Here is a 16432-nt window from a genome sequence, read left to right on the forward strand (position 1 = left end):
TATGGGGAAGAGGCTTCCCGAAGAGCAATGAGCAATTCCTCTCCATCTCCACACAAACAAGAAAAAATCTTGAACAGTAGCATGAGTTTCAAGTTATGACCGGAAGAAGGACTTTCTGACAGTATCTTTCAAGATAAAAACCTGCTCTCAGGAAAAGATATGGTCTCAGTTTCTAACCATTAAAATCATAGATGATCAGTGTTGTTAAGACTTAAAGACCATGAGTCCACCTCCTTCCATGTGATAAACGTGATAAGGGAGCAAGGGGGGAACAGCCCTCACCGGCAGCCAACCATTCTAGAGACTAACTTTGTGGTGCCAGAAGGGACCCGAGGCCAAGAAGTCCAGAGCCAGGTAGAAACAGGCCCCTAATTTAAAGTACCCTGGGAGAAGGTAGCTCACAGTAAAATGGCTGCGAGGGTAAGTTTTATGTGTATTATACAACTTAAAATAATTTTTTTTTAAGTTACAAGAATGAAGGATGACCTAAGGTATCTACCATGATCATTTTTGTAATCTGGTCAGTTAATAAACAGTGACTGCTTTCAAATTGGAAAAAAAATTACAAGAATGGTTCAAAGAACTCCTAAGTACCCTTCACCCAGATTCGCCAGTTGTTATCATTTTGCTATATATGCTTTGCTCTTCTAAATATACACACAATATATTTCTAAATCATTTGAAAGTAAGTTGAAGAAACCATCTCCTTTAACAGCCAAGGACCTCAGTGTGCATTTCCTAAGGACAGGAGATTCTCTTACGTAACCACAGTAAACTTACCAACATCAGGACATTTAGCATTAATACAGTACTATTATCTCATCTGCGGTTCATTTTCACACTTCACCAAGGGTCTCTGTAATCCATTTTCTTCTTTTTTTTTTTTTTTTTTTTTTTTTTTTTGCTGTACGCGGGCCTCTCACTGCTGTGGCCTCTCCCGTTGCGGAGCACAGGCTCCGGACACACAGGCTCCGCGGCCATGGCTCGCGGGCCCAGCCGCTCCGCGGCACGTGGGATCCTCCGGGATCGGGGCACGAACCCGTGTCCCCTGCATCGGCAGGCGGACTCTCAACCACTGCGCCACCAGGGAGGCCCCCATTTTCTTCTTGATTCTGATTTTCTGTTGGGGTTAGAGGGAGGCTGAAGAACACCTACCAGACCCTGTGCCAATTTTGCCAATGACGGTAGTGAAGCTCCAGAAAGGGAAGGAGCCTGGCTGAAAGTCACACAGCTCTTGTCCAGAAGTGCCACCCTCCCAATATCCCCAGGCTCTGTCCCCAGGGCTAAAGCCCACAGCCTTTAGAAGCCATGAAAAACCCTCGTTCCAGCTTTGGTGCTGCTTCTCAGCCACCTAGAAATTACTCGTCTTCATTGTCAGCTCTGAACCTGTGACTACAAATTCTGCAACTCAGCACCCTTGTGGTTAAACCCCTTAAATCCCTAAATGACAGAAAAGCATCATGGCAAAATAGCCTCTAGTGAGTGCGATGGAGGTTGCAAAGCTACCCATCTCACCCCTTAGACCTTCTGTAACAGGAAGGTAAGATTTTTCCATGAGTTATATAAAAGGAATAGAGGATTTAAAGAATGCTTTTGCTTCCAACCCCAAGGAGGGATCTTAAACACTTCCTATAACAAATGCTGGCAATATCTCCTGTGTTTCTCAAATGGCTTTTTTCATTTTCCCCAAACAGTGGAAGCTATCAGTACTGGGGGCTGTATTTTTGGCTTGAGTGGCCTGGGTGTGCCTCTGCAATATGACTAGGCTTATTTACATATGGAAAATCATCCCAGAGGGTGAATATATTCTCTCCAGCACAGTTCCAGGGTTGTGTGTACAGAATTTGTATGGAAAACAGGTGGCTCATTTGGGATAGATGAGTGAGGGTGGTGTCACAGTGCACACGCTGAGACGCTTCCTGCCTGGGAGGGTGCTGGGGTGCAGTGAAAGCTCTCAGATTTCCTGGAGCAACCACCTGGTAGCGAGTGAGCTTAGACAAGGCCTTTGCCTCTCTGGGCCTCAGGCTCCTCATCTGTCAGATGGGGACAATGCCACCTGGTTAGTTGCCAGGAAGTATTTTCAGGATAAGTGATAGCCTCTATAGAGTGCCTCACACGATGTGGGCACACAGGGAGCACTCCGTACCTAAGCCGGGCCCTACTCCCTTGTGACGGGTCACTATGGGCTTCCTGACCCTTGGATCTGTGCCAGGTGGGCAGTAAGAACCTCTGTAGCACTGAAAATATGTTTATTACTAACACTTGTGTCAAGGGGTGTCATACTGGTTCCTTCTGAATGAGCTTTTCTCCCAAATAAATCCTCATGTGTCCTCCTCCCTGCCTGATGCTGATCCACTGCTGTTTGTTGCAGAGTGTATGCGGAAGGGGAGGGATTCTGAAGCTCATGGCCCGGAGGCTGGGAGGTTCTCACACAGCCCTCCCCACACCGTCCCACTCATTCTTCCTTCGACCAGCACCCTTGCCCACAGTGCATGTTGATGCTTTGCTGACCCGCCTCTGCTCTCTCCCTCCAACGCTGCCTCTTAATACTGACATTAACCATTTCACTTAGAGTGTGGGGTTCGGGTGAGATGACAGCCAGCGCCCTCCTATCCCAAATCTCTCGGAGATGGTCTTTATCATTGATTATGAAGGCTCAGCCTTCCAAAGCCTTGGCTTCCTATTCCACTGAAGGGGGAAGAGAGTCTCTGGAAGGGCAAATTGATCTTGATCAAAAAGGTACTAATAGGACTTCCCTGGTGGCACAGTGGTTAAGAATCCGCCTGCCAATGCAGGGGACACGGGTTCGAGCCCTGGTCCGGGAAGATCCCACATGCCGGGGAGCAACTAAGCCCGTGCACCACAACTACTGAGCCCGCGCTCTAGAGCCCGTGAACCACAACTAATGAGTCCGTGCGCCACAATTACTGAAGCCCACGCGCCTAGAGCCCATGCTCCACAACGAGAAGCCACCGCAGTGAGAAGCCTACACACCGCCAACAAAGAGTAGCCCCCACTCGCCGCAACTAGAGAAAGCCCGCGCGCAGCAATGAAGACCCAACACAGCCATAAATAAAATAAATAAAATAAATTTTAAAAAAGGTACTAATACCATCTAACATGTATTGAGCACGTACTATGTACCAGGGACTTTACATGTGTAACCGAACATAACTAGGGCCTCATGCTGCCCACTGTCGGCTTGGTAACTGAACTCAAAGAAACAGCACTATGGCATAAAATTATAAATAAGAGCTATTCAAAAAAACAAAAAAAAGGAGCTATTCAAATGTTTACTTGGTTTCTCAAGAAAATGCCAAAGGAGAAACATGCTCAGTGCACAGAAAAGCTCTTTGAAGACCTCTTTGGGCATTTCTCATTCTCAAGTTCTCCTATCTGTTACATAGTAGCTTCAGAAAAAGCTTTGCTCTTTCCCAAAGCCCCAGACCTCACAGCCTCCCCTGCTACACATGGTGCCCTTGCTCCCAGGCTGCTCTTCTAGTCTAAGTTCTCACCCACTGCTCCCCTAGAAAACTTGCTCTGCCTCCTACGCTGGAAGTTTTTTCTCTCACTTTCCAGGAAGCTGGATGCAGTGGTCCTGGTGAATAAAATCCTCCCCCTTGCTGTTCATGTACCACCTCTTTTAATCCTCAACAGCCATTAAGTGGCAGACCTAGGATCTTAGCCCAAGTCATTAGACTCCAGTCAGATGCTTAGCAAGATGGCTGTCATAGAATAAATGCTCAATAAAAAGCTTCCCACCCCTTCTCTGGTCATGTCAGGTCGACTCAAGAACCTTCAAGGGCTCCCTATTGCCTAGAGCGGGGGTCAGCAAACAATGGCGCACAGGCCAAATCTAGCCTGCCACCTGTTTTGGTTTTTTAAAAAATAAATTTATTTATTTATTTTTGGCTGAGTTGGGTCTTTGTTGTTGCGTGCAGGCTTTCTCTAGTTGCGGCGAGCGGGGACTACTCTTTGTTGCGATGTGTGGGCTTCTCACTGCAGTGGCTTCTCTTTGTTGCGGAGCATGGGCTCTAGGCGTGCGGGCTCAGTAGTTGTGGCACGCGGGCTCAGTAGTTGTGGTTCGTGGGCTCTAGAGCGCAGGCTCAGTAGTTGTGGTGCACGGGCTTAGTTGCGCCGTGGCATGTGGGATCTTCCCCGACCAGGGCTCGAACCCGTGTCCCCTGCATTCGCAGGCGGATTCTTAACCACTGTGCCACCAGGGAAGCCCGCCTGCCACCTGTTTTTGCAAATAAAGCTTTATTGGAACGCTAAAGCTGCTTTCACCATGCAGAGTTGAGTAGTTACAACAGAGACCATAAGGCCTATAAAACCTAAAATATTTATTATTTGGCCCTTGGCCTACAGAATAAGAGGGAATGCAGACTGCCTCTTATCCTCCTTTGGATCTGCTACAGAGCAAGTACTTAATAAATACATTTCAAATGAATGAACAAAATGTCCACACCATCATCTTGGAGCCACAGACCTACACACAAAGAGATCTCTAAATATAGTCAGACACCCCAATTTACCTGATCCCCAAACCATGCCACCCTGTCCTTGTAGGTCACAGGCAGCCCTTCCAGGACTGCTGCAGACATCCCAGGCTCCTCAACCCTCTGGAGCTATCAGGGAAGTCGAGATGACTTAAGTCCACTGCTTCTCTCCTCTCTTACATCCACACGCTCTTCTGACAGACAAATTCCCTACTCCTCCTTCTTTGCTGGGTAACATGAAAACAGCTTTCTTCTAAATTCGACAAACAAAAGTATAATGTTGAATGTGCTTTTCAAACTATACTCACCTCTCACTCGTGAAAACCATTCATCTTGTCCAACACGCTCATTTTGCCACTGGGGAAACCGGAGGGCAGGTGAAGCACTCCAGGCACTCAAGGGTGTCCCACGGGACAGAAGCAGGCTCTCCAGGGCTCCCGATGCCGGCTCAGTGCCCGGTGTTCCTCCGAGTCCACTCCTCGCAGGGGTGCTGTGGGGGGGGAGGTACTGGTTGGGGAGGGCTCCTGTCTCTCCTGGCACCACCAGGCTGGGCTCTTGTGCTGCCATGGCCTCCACCAGGCCCCTCAGGGCTCTCAAAGCTAAACCATGGGTTTTCCCAAGGGAGAGAGGTGACTTAGTCCTGGGTCTGTGGTGCCGAGGCTGGAGTGAGACAGGAACCCTGAGTTCTAGGCCCAGCGCTACCAACAAGGAGAGCCGGCCCAGGCCAGTGACTGATGGCTTCCAGGCCCCGCCGGAGGGACCAGGGAGAGCTCCTTAGGTCCCACTGACCGCCTCCTGTCTCTGGTCTGCATCCTCTCTCAGGCTGCTCACTCCTCATCCTTGACCCGGGACGCCGGCTCCTGTCACGCTGCCCATCCGTCTCTGGCTCCTTGTACCTCCCCCCACGGTCACGCCTCACTCCAGTCTCTGGCAACACCCTGTCATTCTGACAGAGCTGCCTGACAAGCTACTGGCAAACCAGCAGCCTGTGGGCCCAACGCAGCCTGTGTGTGTGTTTTGTTTGCCTAACACAGTATTTCAAAAACAATTTGAGTTCGTTGCTCACATTTGAAAACGGGTAGGAATCATCTAAAACACTGCGTTTCTGGGTTCTCCTGAAAAATCTAAGGATTGGCCGTACCGGGCCTGCATTACTTCCTGGCATGGCATCAACTGACTGGGTCTACAGAGCAGCGGCTCCACCTGGACGGAGAATGTGCGCACCAGCCCCCACCGTTCCCTGCCGCCTCCCCAGTCCTTCTGCTACACTCCTTTAGACGACCTGCCGGCCTTGCAAGGCATTTGAGTTTGCAACCCCATCTTGCCGCTGTGTCTCCCATCTGTCTCCTCAGATAAGACCCTCCCACTCTGAGGCCACCTCCAGTGATTAACCCATCCCCACCCAGCCTCCCAACCATCCCTTACTCAGTCCCACAAGTGTCCAGAGAGACAGTGCCCCAGGTGCTGCCCCAAACACCTCTCTGGACCCATGGCTCAGCCCTCAGGATCCCCCACTGTAAGCCCCGCAACTCCCACGGTGGTTATTCAGGAAACACGAGGGTCAACCCAACATCTTTTATTGACTCTAAACAAGGACCCCTGAATTCTTATACTGAGGCAGGAGTTCTTGGATTTTGTACCGGGGTGCTATAATGGCTTCAACAATCCTCAATGCGGGGAGGTATTTCTGGGGTGCCATAAAAATGGGATGACGAGGTCTAGTCTTCTTGTCTAAGCTACACAAATCCAGCATCACAGCCTTGGGCTTGTAGATCCCTTTCTCCTTGGGCTGGATTGGGATGAATGGTGGACACTGGCGAGGCTCCACCAGCAGCCGCATCAGGTCCTTCCGAAAGACATTCCAACTGTTCTCCTCGAGGAACTTCTGGCACACATCTTCGTCGCTGAAGGCAAGGCCCAGATGTTGAGGTTCCCACACGAGCTCCTCCCTGCCCCCTGCCCCTCCAGCCCTGCCTCCTTCCAGCCCCGAAACACACTGAGCCCTGTCCCACCTCCGCGCCTTTTCCCAGACTCTTCCCTCTGCCTCCTTTACCTTTCCACACCTTCATCACCTAGACCTGCACTATTCCATGTGGTGGCCACGAGCCACATGTGGCTACTGAGTACCTGAAGTGTGACGAATCTGAATTAGAGGTGTGCTCTGAGTATAAAATACACACCAGATTTCAAAGACTTAGAACAACAAAAAAAGAATGCAGAATATCTCAGTAATTTTTATGTTGATTACATGTTGAAATGATAACATTTTAGATACATTGCATTCAATAAAATAATTATTACAGTTAATTTCACCCATTTCTTTTGATTTCTTATAACGTGGCTACTGAAAATTTTAAATTACATATGTGATCATTAGCCATCAGGGGAATGTAAGCCAAAGCCACACAAGATACCACTTATGCCCACTAGGATGATGATAATTAAAAAGACAAATAATAATAAGTGCTAATGGGGATGTGGAGACATTGGAGCGAGGGTTCCAATACATTGCTGCCAGGAATGTAAAATGATGCAGCCACTTTGAAAAAACAGTCTAGCAGTTCCTCAAAAGGTTAAACAGTTAACTTATGACCCAGGAATTCCACTCCTAGGTATATACCCAAGAGAAATGAAAAATATGTCCACACAAAAACTTGAACAAGAATGTCCATAGCAGGACTTCCCTGGTGGCGCAGTGGTTGAGATTCCGCCTGCCGATGCAGGGGACAAGGGTTTGTGCCCCGGTCCGGCAGGATCCCACATGCCGCGGAGCGGCTGGGCCCGTGAACCACAACTACTGAGCCTGCGCGTCCAGAGCCTGTGCTTCACAACGGGAGAGGCCACAACAGTGAGAGGCCCACTTACCGCAAAAAAAAAAAAAAGAATGTTCATAGCAGCATTATTCATAATAGCTAAAAAGTGGAAACAACCCAACTGTCCATCAGTTGATGAATGAGTAAATAAAAGAGTGGTATATCCATGCACTGGAATATTATTTGACAATAAAAATGAATGAAGTGCTGGTACATGCTAAAACATGAATGAACCTTGAAAACACTATGTTAAGAAGCCAGTCACATATACATGGTTCCATTTATCTGAAATGTCCAGACAAGGCCACTCTATAGAGATAGAAGGTCCATTGGTAGCTACCTTGGACTGGTCTTGGTGCCCTGGCTCTACTCGGCCCCCTTCCCTCATAGCACATGAGGGTGAGGAAAGTGGGGGAGGGTGGAATGAGCTCAGGACTCATTGGTTTATTTTCTTCTGAGACCTCAGCAAGGGAAGGGCACACTCAACTTCCACTGACTCACCTATACTCTCACCTAAGGAGGCAACTCTGATAAATCACTAACACATTAGAGCATTCTTCTGGGTAGATTATATTGACCAGGACAAAATCAACTTTGATTCATAGAGATCAACTTAATATAAAATCTAGAGGTCAGAATGGGCTACAAGTTAGCCCTGGTGGTCTCAGCATTGCCAGCGTCAGCTCCTACCAGCTCACGAGAGCAACTCCATGCTCGATGACCTCAGGTTGGTAGCTCAAAACCGGCCATGGCGGCAGTATGTGCACCACAGAAACCAGCAAACACTTCCAATCAGGTTACTTCCCACCTCCCAGAGAGCTGCTCGTTGAACATTTCCCAGCACACCACTGGATAGTCTCCAACTAAAAAGTCCCGTTAACTCCCAATTTCTTACATAATAAATAACAGTATCTAACTCTGCTTCACACTTACCATGACCAGGCACTTTACACTTGTTAACTCATTTGATCCTCAGGACCACCCCATTTCACAAACATGGAAACTAAGGCTCAGTGGGGCTAAGGAATTCATCAAAACCTATGAGGGGGCAAGCACGTGCTTACAGATTCTTAAGGGATCTTTTTTTTTTTTTTGATCCAGAGTCCAAGTTAAGACAGACAAGATTCCACATAACCTCCTGATGCCGACAGTCACGTTGATTTCTAGTCTAGCCTTTCACTAAATGCGGCAGCTCTTCTAAAGTCCTCAGCTTCATGCAGCAATTCCAGTTCTACTCTGCCTCGCTTGAACTGAAAGTGTCATCTGTCCTTGCAGGATGCAACACTTCAGCCTGTGGTGCCCTCAGCCACAACCCCTCCCCATGCCTGCCTGGCAATCCAGCACTAGATCACACTCTGTGCTTTGGTTTTAGGCTGCTCTTCATTTGGGCCCTTGGAGATTTCCCTTCTTTCCTGTGAACTCAGTTGTTCATATTCTACATGGGGGAGAGGCTTCAGATAATCTAGCCTGTAGCATCCACAGGACAGGTGTCTCACCAACTGACTGTGTGATCTTCAGGATGTCACGTCCCCTTTCCTGGGCCTCACGGTCCTCAATTAAAACATGGAGGATTTGAGCTAGATAATGCTTATATTTTCTGCCTGCTTTAGCAGTCTAGAAAGCCATGAGTTCAACAATTAATGAATAAGCGAGAATTCTGTCAGCATTGCAGATGATTGCAGCAAAGTGCTGACTGGGCAGCACAGATGCTGAGTGCCCAAACATCTGCCACCCTCAAGTCTACATAAACATCTGAATTTCAATTCAACCAACATTAACTGACACCCATCATGTACCAGATGTTATGTGAGAAGCTAAGGCTCCTTAAATCCTTTTTTTTTTTTTTTTTTTTTTTTTTGTGGTACATGGGCCTCTCACTGTTGTGGCCTCTCCCGTTGCGGAGCACAGGCTCCGGACGCGCAGGCTCAGCGGCCATGGCTCACGGGCCCAGCCGCTCTGCGGCATGTGGGATCTTCCCAGACTGGGGCATGAACCCGCATCCCCTGCATTGGCAGGCGGACTCTCAACCACTGCGCCACCAGGGAAGCCCCCTTAAATCCTTTTTTGAGTAGCTATTTTCTAAATAGCTATTTTTTATGTTGGTAGTATGCAGGAATCAGAATTGGGGCATCGCTGAACTGCAAGGAACCACCAGTGTTTCCCAACTTTTTTTTTTTTTCACAAAACTGCCCCAATTTGGACCATAGCTACATATCATCTATTATTTTATTAATGATTTTTTTAATTTCTACTTAGTTTCTTTTACTTAAGTATTTACTTTGGCTTTGTTCTAAGCAACAAGTTTGTCAAATCATGGGTTTAGTGAGCTAGTCATGTTTTTCTAGGTCACACTAGAATAAATACATAGCTGTTTACAATCCGTGTACCACCTAAAGTCATCTTGTAAGCCTTCTGTGAATATGATCCATACTTCGGGAAACACTGTTCTAGTCTAATTTTCTTGTTTTTTAGATTGGAGTCTGAAGCCTAGAGGAGGGAAAATGACTTATCCAAGGTCATATGGGAGGGAGGGAAATGACTTATCCAAGGTTATATGGATCCCATATCAAATTCTTTCATGTGCTTATTGGGCACAGCTGAAGCAACTCTACAGGTTTGCTTGCCTTCACACCTCTTTCTCAACCACAGGAATCACTTGCTTCCCACACCTGCCCACAAAACGATGTCTGATCACAGCATCACCACAAGAAAAGAAAATGGAGGGAGGATGCAAAATTGTACAATTGGTATGATCTCCATTATAAAGCTCTGTGTGCCTGAATGATAAATACCTATTTGGTACACAGCCATGCGGTAAAAGAAAAAAATACGGAAAGGAAATACATAAAATGCTAATTGAGATTGCTGGAGGAATGCAAATGCATTTAAGAAGGTCTTCACCTTCTTAAATGTTCAGCATTTTCCAGTTTTCCCTAATGAGTGTGTCTCATTAATTCATTCACTCACCCAACGTTTATCACGCATCTACCATGTGCCAGGTACTATACAGGTGCTAGAGATGAAAGGTGGATAAAGCCCAATCCCTGCGTTCACGAAGCAATTAACCAAGTGGTGGAGAAAGAACTGTGCGAAAACTACGCAGCTCTAAACAGCTGTAATATAACGTGGTGTGGCCACTGTGAGAGCTACGTAGGGAGGATTACGAGTGCACAGAAAGGGGTACTTAGCCCAGCCTGGGGTCAGTCATGAAAGGTTTTCTGGAGGAGATGAATCTTAAAGAATGAGAAGAAATTTATCAGAAAATAAAGGGGAGAGGAGCAGGATTGAGGGGTGGCATTGCAGGCAGGGGGACTGCACTGGCAAAGGCAAGTATGTGCAGGTCCAGGAGGCAATCTGCCTGGGTTGCTGGAGTGGGTTAGAGGTGGCAGGAGGTGCTGCAGGGGAGTTGAAGGGCCAGAAAATGAAGGGCCATTTACGTGGCATTGAATCTGCACTGTATCATACAGTCCGTGAGATACCACTGAAAGGTTTTAAGCAGGAGTTTAACACAGCCAGATTTGGGTTTCAGCAAGAGCAAAGTATGCAGAAAGGATCTGGCAGGGAGAGATCGAGGCAGGGGACCAGCGGTAGGACGGCTACAGGAGTCTCGGCTGGGGATCCCAAAGTGGGGGTTAGGGTGTCAGCCAGGGAGGTGAATGAGATCCACTGGGCTGTGTGAAGAAAACAGTAGGACTCCATTTATATTTACCTTTGTCTTACTCTTTCTAAAGATCTATTTGTTGCATGTTTATAAAATATATGATATATTCATATAGCAATATATGGGCATAATAAATAAAAATAAATTAAATAACATATATTATTTATATCACATATATATTCTAGGGGGTATACACTCAAACACTCTTTAGTAATAGCGGTGTTAGATCAAAACAGTTTTGTGACCAGTGGTCCAGACAATAAATTGGTTTTTACCTAAAAATTAGGGTTTTTTTCACACTATAAAAGTATTCACTCAGGGCTTCCCTGGTGGCGCAGTGGTTGAGAGTCCGCCTGCCGATGCAGGGGACACGGGTTCGTGCCCCGGTCCGGGAGGATCCCACATGCCACGGAGCGGCTGGGCCCGTGAGCCATGGCCGCTGAGCCTGCGCGTCCGGAGCCTGTGCTCCGCAACGGGAGAGGCCACAACAGTGAGAGGCCCGCGTACCGCAAAAAAAAAAGTATTCACTCTGGAAAATTTGTAAGCTAGGGAAATATAAAATCTTTTTTATCAAATCTTTCAAGATAAATTTTTTTAAATTATAAAAGTAATATATCATCATTAACAAACATTTGGAGAATAAAGGGAAAAAAACCCACTTGGAATGTCATACCCTGATAACAACTTTAAAAACTATATCTTTTTTTCCCTCATTATAAAAGAAATGCATACTCACTACAAAACCAATTACACATCAGAGGAATATATAACTATAACCAGAAAGTCCCTTTTAGTCCGACCTTCCAGAGAGAATGACTATTACAAATTGGGCAATACCACAGATACTATCACTTTTGCTCATTTTCCTTCTAGATTTTTCTCATGTGTTTTACAAAGGCATAGTCATAGTATGTATATACACAATTTTGTACCCTATCCTTTTCTTGTAGCATTTTATCACTCATTTACTTATGATTTTTTTTTTTTTTTTTTTTTTGCGGTACGCGGGCCTCTCACTGTTGTGGCCTCTTCCGTTGCGGAGCACAGGCTCCAGACGTGCAGGCTCAGCGGCCATGGCTCACAGGCCCAGCCGCTCCGCGGCATATGGGATCTTCCCAGCCCGGGGCATGAACCCGTGTCCCCTGCATCGGCAGGCGGACTCTCAACCACTGCGCCACCAGGGAAGCCCCTACTTATGATTTTTAAATAAAAGTTACTTTCTATCAAGGGAATGTACCACAGTTTTCTAAACTATCCCCCTAGTGTACCACATGTGGGTAAAGGTGGTTGTTTTTCTATTATGAATATGGCGGCTACGAACATCTTAGTGTATGTAGCTTTCCCTATAATTAGTTACATACAGATAAATTCACAGGTAGACCATTGCTTCAAAGGGTAGGAACAGTTTTGTGGCCCTTGAAACATTATTATCTAAAATTATTATCAAAAGGATTGGGCTTCCCTGGTGGCGCAGTTGAGAGTCCGCCTGCCGATGCAGGGGACACGGGTTCGTGCCCCAGTCCAGGAAGATCCCACATGCCGTGGAGCGGCTGGGCCCGTGAGCCATGGCCGCTGAGCCTGCTCGTCCAGAGCCTGAGAGCCTGTGCTCCGTAACGGGAGAGGCGACAACAGTGAGAGGCCCGCGTACCACAAAAAAAAAAAAAAAAAAAAAAGGATTGAGCCAATTTCCAGTGTACCAACAATTATCAGTTTCATTCCACCAGTGTCAGCTTTAGGTATCATCACTTTTTTCTTCCTTTTACCAAAATAAGAGGCAAAAAAATTGTTGATTTGATCTGGTGGGAGGTATGCACATTTACAGCACTGACCTGGGGTACTTGATCTCGAACTTCGACAATCTTTCTATTGTCTTACTGTCAATCAGTTCGCAAAACTTCTCTTTCCTAATCCGTATCACCTCAGCTCCCAGGCTCACCAGGATCAAGGGCCGAGTGTCATGCTGGCTCTCCGGGAGGAGGATCTGGTGAAGGCCCTAGAAAAAAGAAGTCCCAGAAAGTTCGAGACCATCCACTTGTACAAGCAGATTTTCAGGGTAGGCAAAACAAGGCCCCGAACAGGAGGTGAATCCATCTGGGGTCATTCAGCAAGTGACGGGGAGAAGTCCAGAACTCCCTTTGCTAATGACATCAAAGTCCTGGGGCTCCTCACATTAGAAGAGCCCTCAGGGCACTTTGTCAGCTGTCCTGCTCACGGGCAGCAGGCTCTGCAAGAGTCGCACTCGCACAGTCGCTTGCCGAGCGACGGCATTTTACAAGCTTTCCCCGGTGTCCAGTCTCGACTCTTCTTTGTGCCAGGCCAGCCCGTTTTCTCTTCCTTAGGACTATGATGGACAGCTCATCCTCCTCTTCTACATCTTCCCTTTTACAGCTGTCACACCCTCCCACACCCTTTCCTCCAGGGCTTCCTTCATAAGCGTGTGTCGCCTTAGTTCCTTCCGTCCCTCACGGGCTCTGGGGCCACTGGTAGTCCCTGTGCGGCTCCCGTTGACCCTTGGGCTCCCTGGAGTGGATTCCTACTCAGTTATATCTGGAAGGGAGATGAAGGTCAACAGGCACAGCTTTACAGAGTGTAACCCCCTTTGTAAGGAGACACTCTGAGATGGGGCAAAGCCGGGACCAGAGTCTTTGCTGCTGAAACCCCAATCCAGGGCTCACTCAGCCTCTCGGCTATTAAGACTCAGGCAAGGAGGGGAGGGGAGGTCAATGGTCTGGAGCCTACAATGCCCAGCTGTCTTGGGCTTAAGAAGACATCAGCCAGGGCTTCCCTGGTGGCGCAGTGGTTGAGAGTCTGCCTGCCGATGCAGGGGACACGGGTTCGTGCCCCGGTCCGGGAAGATCCCACATGCTGCAGAGTGGCTGGGCCCGTGAGCCATGGCCGCTGAGCCTGCGCGTCCGGAGCCTGTGCTCCGCAACGGGAGAGGCCACAACAGTGAGAGGCCCACGTACCGCAAAAAAAGAAGACATCAGCCATAAACCAAGAGCTCTGTTCTATGGAGGCCGTGTGGGATTGAGAATAATCCTGCTTCAGAAGAAAGATCCATATGTTTACTTGTCATGCGACTTTGGGCAAAGTTATTATGTCCCTGGGCCACTGTTTGCTCACCTGTGAAACAGAGGTGAAAATACCTGCCCTGCATGTCTCTGAAGGATTCTCAGTTTGAAAGGAGATGTGAAGTAGGGTTTGGAACAGCTTCCCCTTCCCCGCCCTCACCCACACTACCACCATTTGGGTTCCAGACCTTGAAGAAAGACCATCGACTCTGAGCCCCGGCCTTGTCTCTCCTTGGTAAGACTGGAATGGAGATGTGTTATCTTTCTTATGAAGTTGTTGAAGGTCCAAACAAGATGGTGTGTGTGAGGATGCTCTGGGAGACGTGAAGCCCCCCACTTTAGTTGTGCTCAGTGCGATGGGCATAAAGGCCCTTCTGACCAGCGCCAGGCCTTGCACAGAAGCCAGATGGCTGCTCTTTAGTCAGCTCCTACTGTGTGGGAGAAACATGTGTGTAGATGTAATCCTCACAACCACCCGGGGATACAGGAATTATCAGCCTCAGATGTGGAAAATAAGGTTCAAAAAAGGAAATTTACTTGTCAAAGGTCATGTGTCTTCTAACAATAACAATGACGACGATGATAATGATGACGACGATGACAGCACCCGCTAATGTTTAATGAGCCTTCACTAAATCCCAGGCCCTCCTGTAGCTTTGGGGTGTGCTAGCTCATGGAACCCTCACTAGAACCCCATGAGGTGAGTCCTTTTATGATCATCATTTTACAGAGGATGCTGATGAGGTTAAGGAACTTGTCCAACATCATACAGCACGGAAGCAATAAAGCTAGGATTTGAACTCGGATGGGCCTGCCTTTAGAGTCCATGCTTTTAACCACTACACTCCGAGGAAACTGAGGCACAAACTTAACTAACCTGCCCAAGGTAACAAGACAGAAAGTGGTGGAGCCGGGATTTGAACCAGCAATCTGTCCAGGGTCTCACTGAGGGCAGCACCGTCAGCAGGCACTGTTATCCACCTCCACCCCACCCCACACGTTCCAGCTGGAGTCAGGTCTTCAAGTAGCTTCCCAAAGCGCCCAGGATAAAGCAGAACTCTTCACTGTGGCCACCGAGGCTTTGGCTATCTCACCCTTGTGAGGCTCCTGCCCCGTTGACTCTGTTCCAGCCATGCTGCCCTCCCTTCCAGTCCCCTCAACAGGCCAAGCTGCTCTCTGCCTCAGGCTCAACCTGCTGTTCCTCTGTCTGGAACACTCTTCCCCCCAGGTTGTCTGTAGTTTATTCCTTTTGTCATTCAGGTCCCAGCTTAAATATCGCTGCCTTCGAGCAGCCTTCCCTGACCACTCCGTTTAGGAAGACCACCCCCTTCAACGCAGCTTTCTGTTCCATTCCCAACAGCAATTTAAAACTTTCTGTGTGTTTGCTGCTTTATCTGTTTACTGTCTGTCTCCAGACTAGATCATTAGCCCCATAAGGGCAAGAATAATGTCAGTTTACTCGCCCACACTGGCACCTTGGGCCACGCTTGGAGCATGATAGATCTTCCAGAAATATCTGCTGAGTGAATGCTCCAACGGAATCATAGAACATTAGAGTCGGCAGCTCACCCAGGTGAATGTCCTCATTTTCTGATGAGGGTACAGATTCAGAGAGGTAAAGTGATTTGCCCAAGGCCACACAGCAAGCTAATTAGAAGCAAAAATTAAAAGATGTGAGGTGGCCCATCTGCCATCTCCCTGCTGCTCTGCCCAGTCTTGACCAAGTCTGAGGCCTCAGCCCGCCTGTTCCCTGGAGAAGCTGGTTCCCCTACACCCTCTGGCTCAAAAGCTGGGTCTCTTTACTCCAGGCCCCAAGCTCTGCTGTTTCCAGGGCTGACTCAGCTCTACACTCCTGCCTCCAAAGGAAAATGTGACCTCCTACCTCCTGGTAGGTGAATACAGTCACAGCTGTTACCATGCATTCTCCTGCAAATGAAGCCAGGGCCTTGAAAGCAGGGAGAACAGAATTTTACCAAAGGCACACCACAGGCATTTTCTTCAACAGGATCACGTTAATGACTGTTTGGTGGTGGGAGTTTCTCTGCTCTGGGTCCTGTGTGGTGAATGAGGCAGTCAGGGCCTTGCTCCGAGCCTTCCAGGATTGCTTAGAGAATCAAGTCCCAAGTCCCTCTTGTTCCATCTTCCACAGCCTCCCGCTCCTGTCACCCTCTACCACAGTGGGCAACACCTCGTCTGCCCTGTGGTTCCTCCACAGGGTGCCAGGCATCCCGGCTCCTCCGCGGGCAGCCCACAAGGCTGCATGCACGGCAGGTGCCTGGCCTCAGGTGGCCTGTGTCCAGCCCTGAGCACCTCACTCTGAGACACTGAAACTGCAGGAAAACGGAAGTGAGAAGGCTGGAAACTATATCACATGAAGACTGAAGGAAT

General features: G+C 48.1%; 1 protein-coding gene across 1 annotated transcript in view; it reads right to left on the reverse strand.

Annotated features, from left to right (window-relative positions):
• Window positions 1-6084: 6084 nt before the first annotated feature.
• The window catches only part of CNBD2 (cyclic nucleotide binding domain containing 2), a 64644-nt gene continuing 54296 nt past the window's right edge, over window positions 6085-16432 (reverse strand). Inside the window, exons 12-13 of the mRNA XM_060120418.1 lie at window positions 12803-12966; window positions 6085-6403 (exon numbers count right to left, since the gene is read on the reverse strand). Of these exons, the coding sequence (XP_059976401.1) occupies window positions 6085-6403; window positions 12803-12966 (483 nt within the window). The remainder of the gene's footprint in view (window positions 6404-12802; window positions 12967-16432) is intronic.

This window comes from Mesoplodon densirostris, chromosome 16 (assembly GCF_025265405.1).
Source record: "Mesoplodon densirostris isolate mMesDen1 chromosome 16, mMesDen1 primary haplotype, whole genome shotgun sequence".
Lineage (NCBI taxonomy): Eukaryota > Metazoa > Chordata > Mammalia > Artiodactyla > Ziphiidae > Mesoplodon > Mesoplodon densirostris.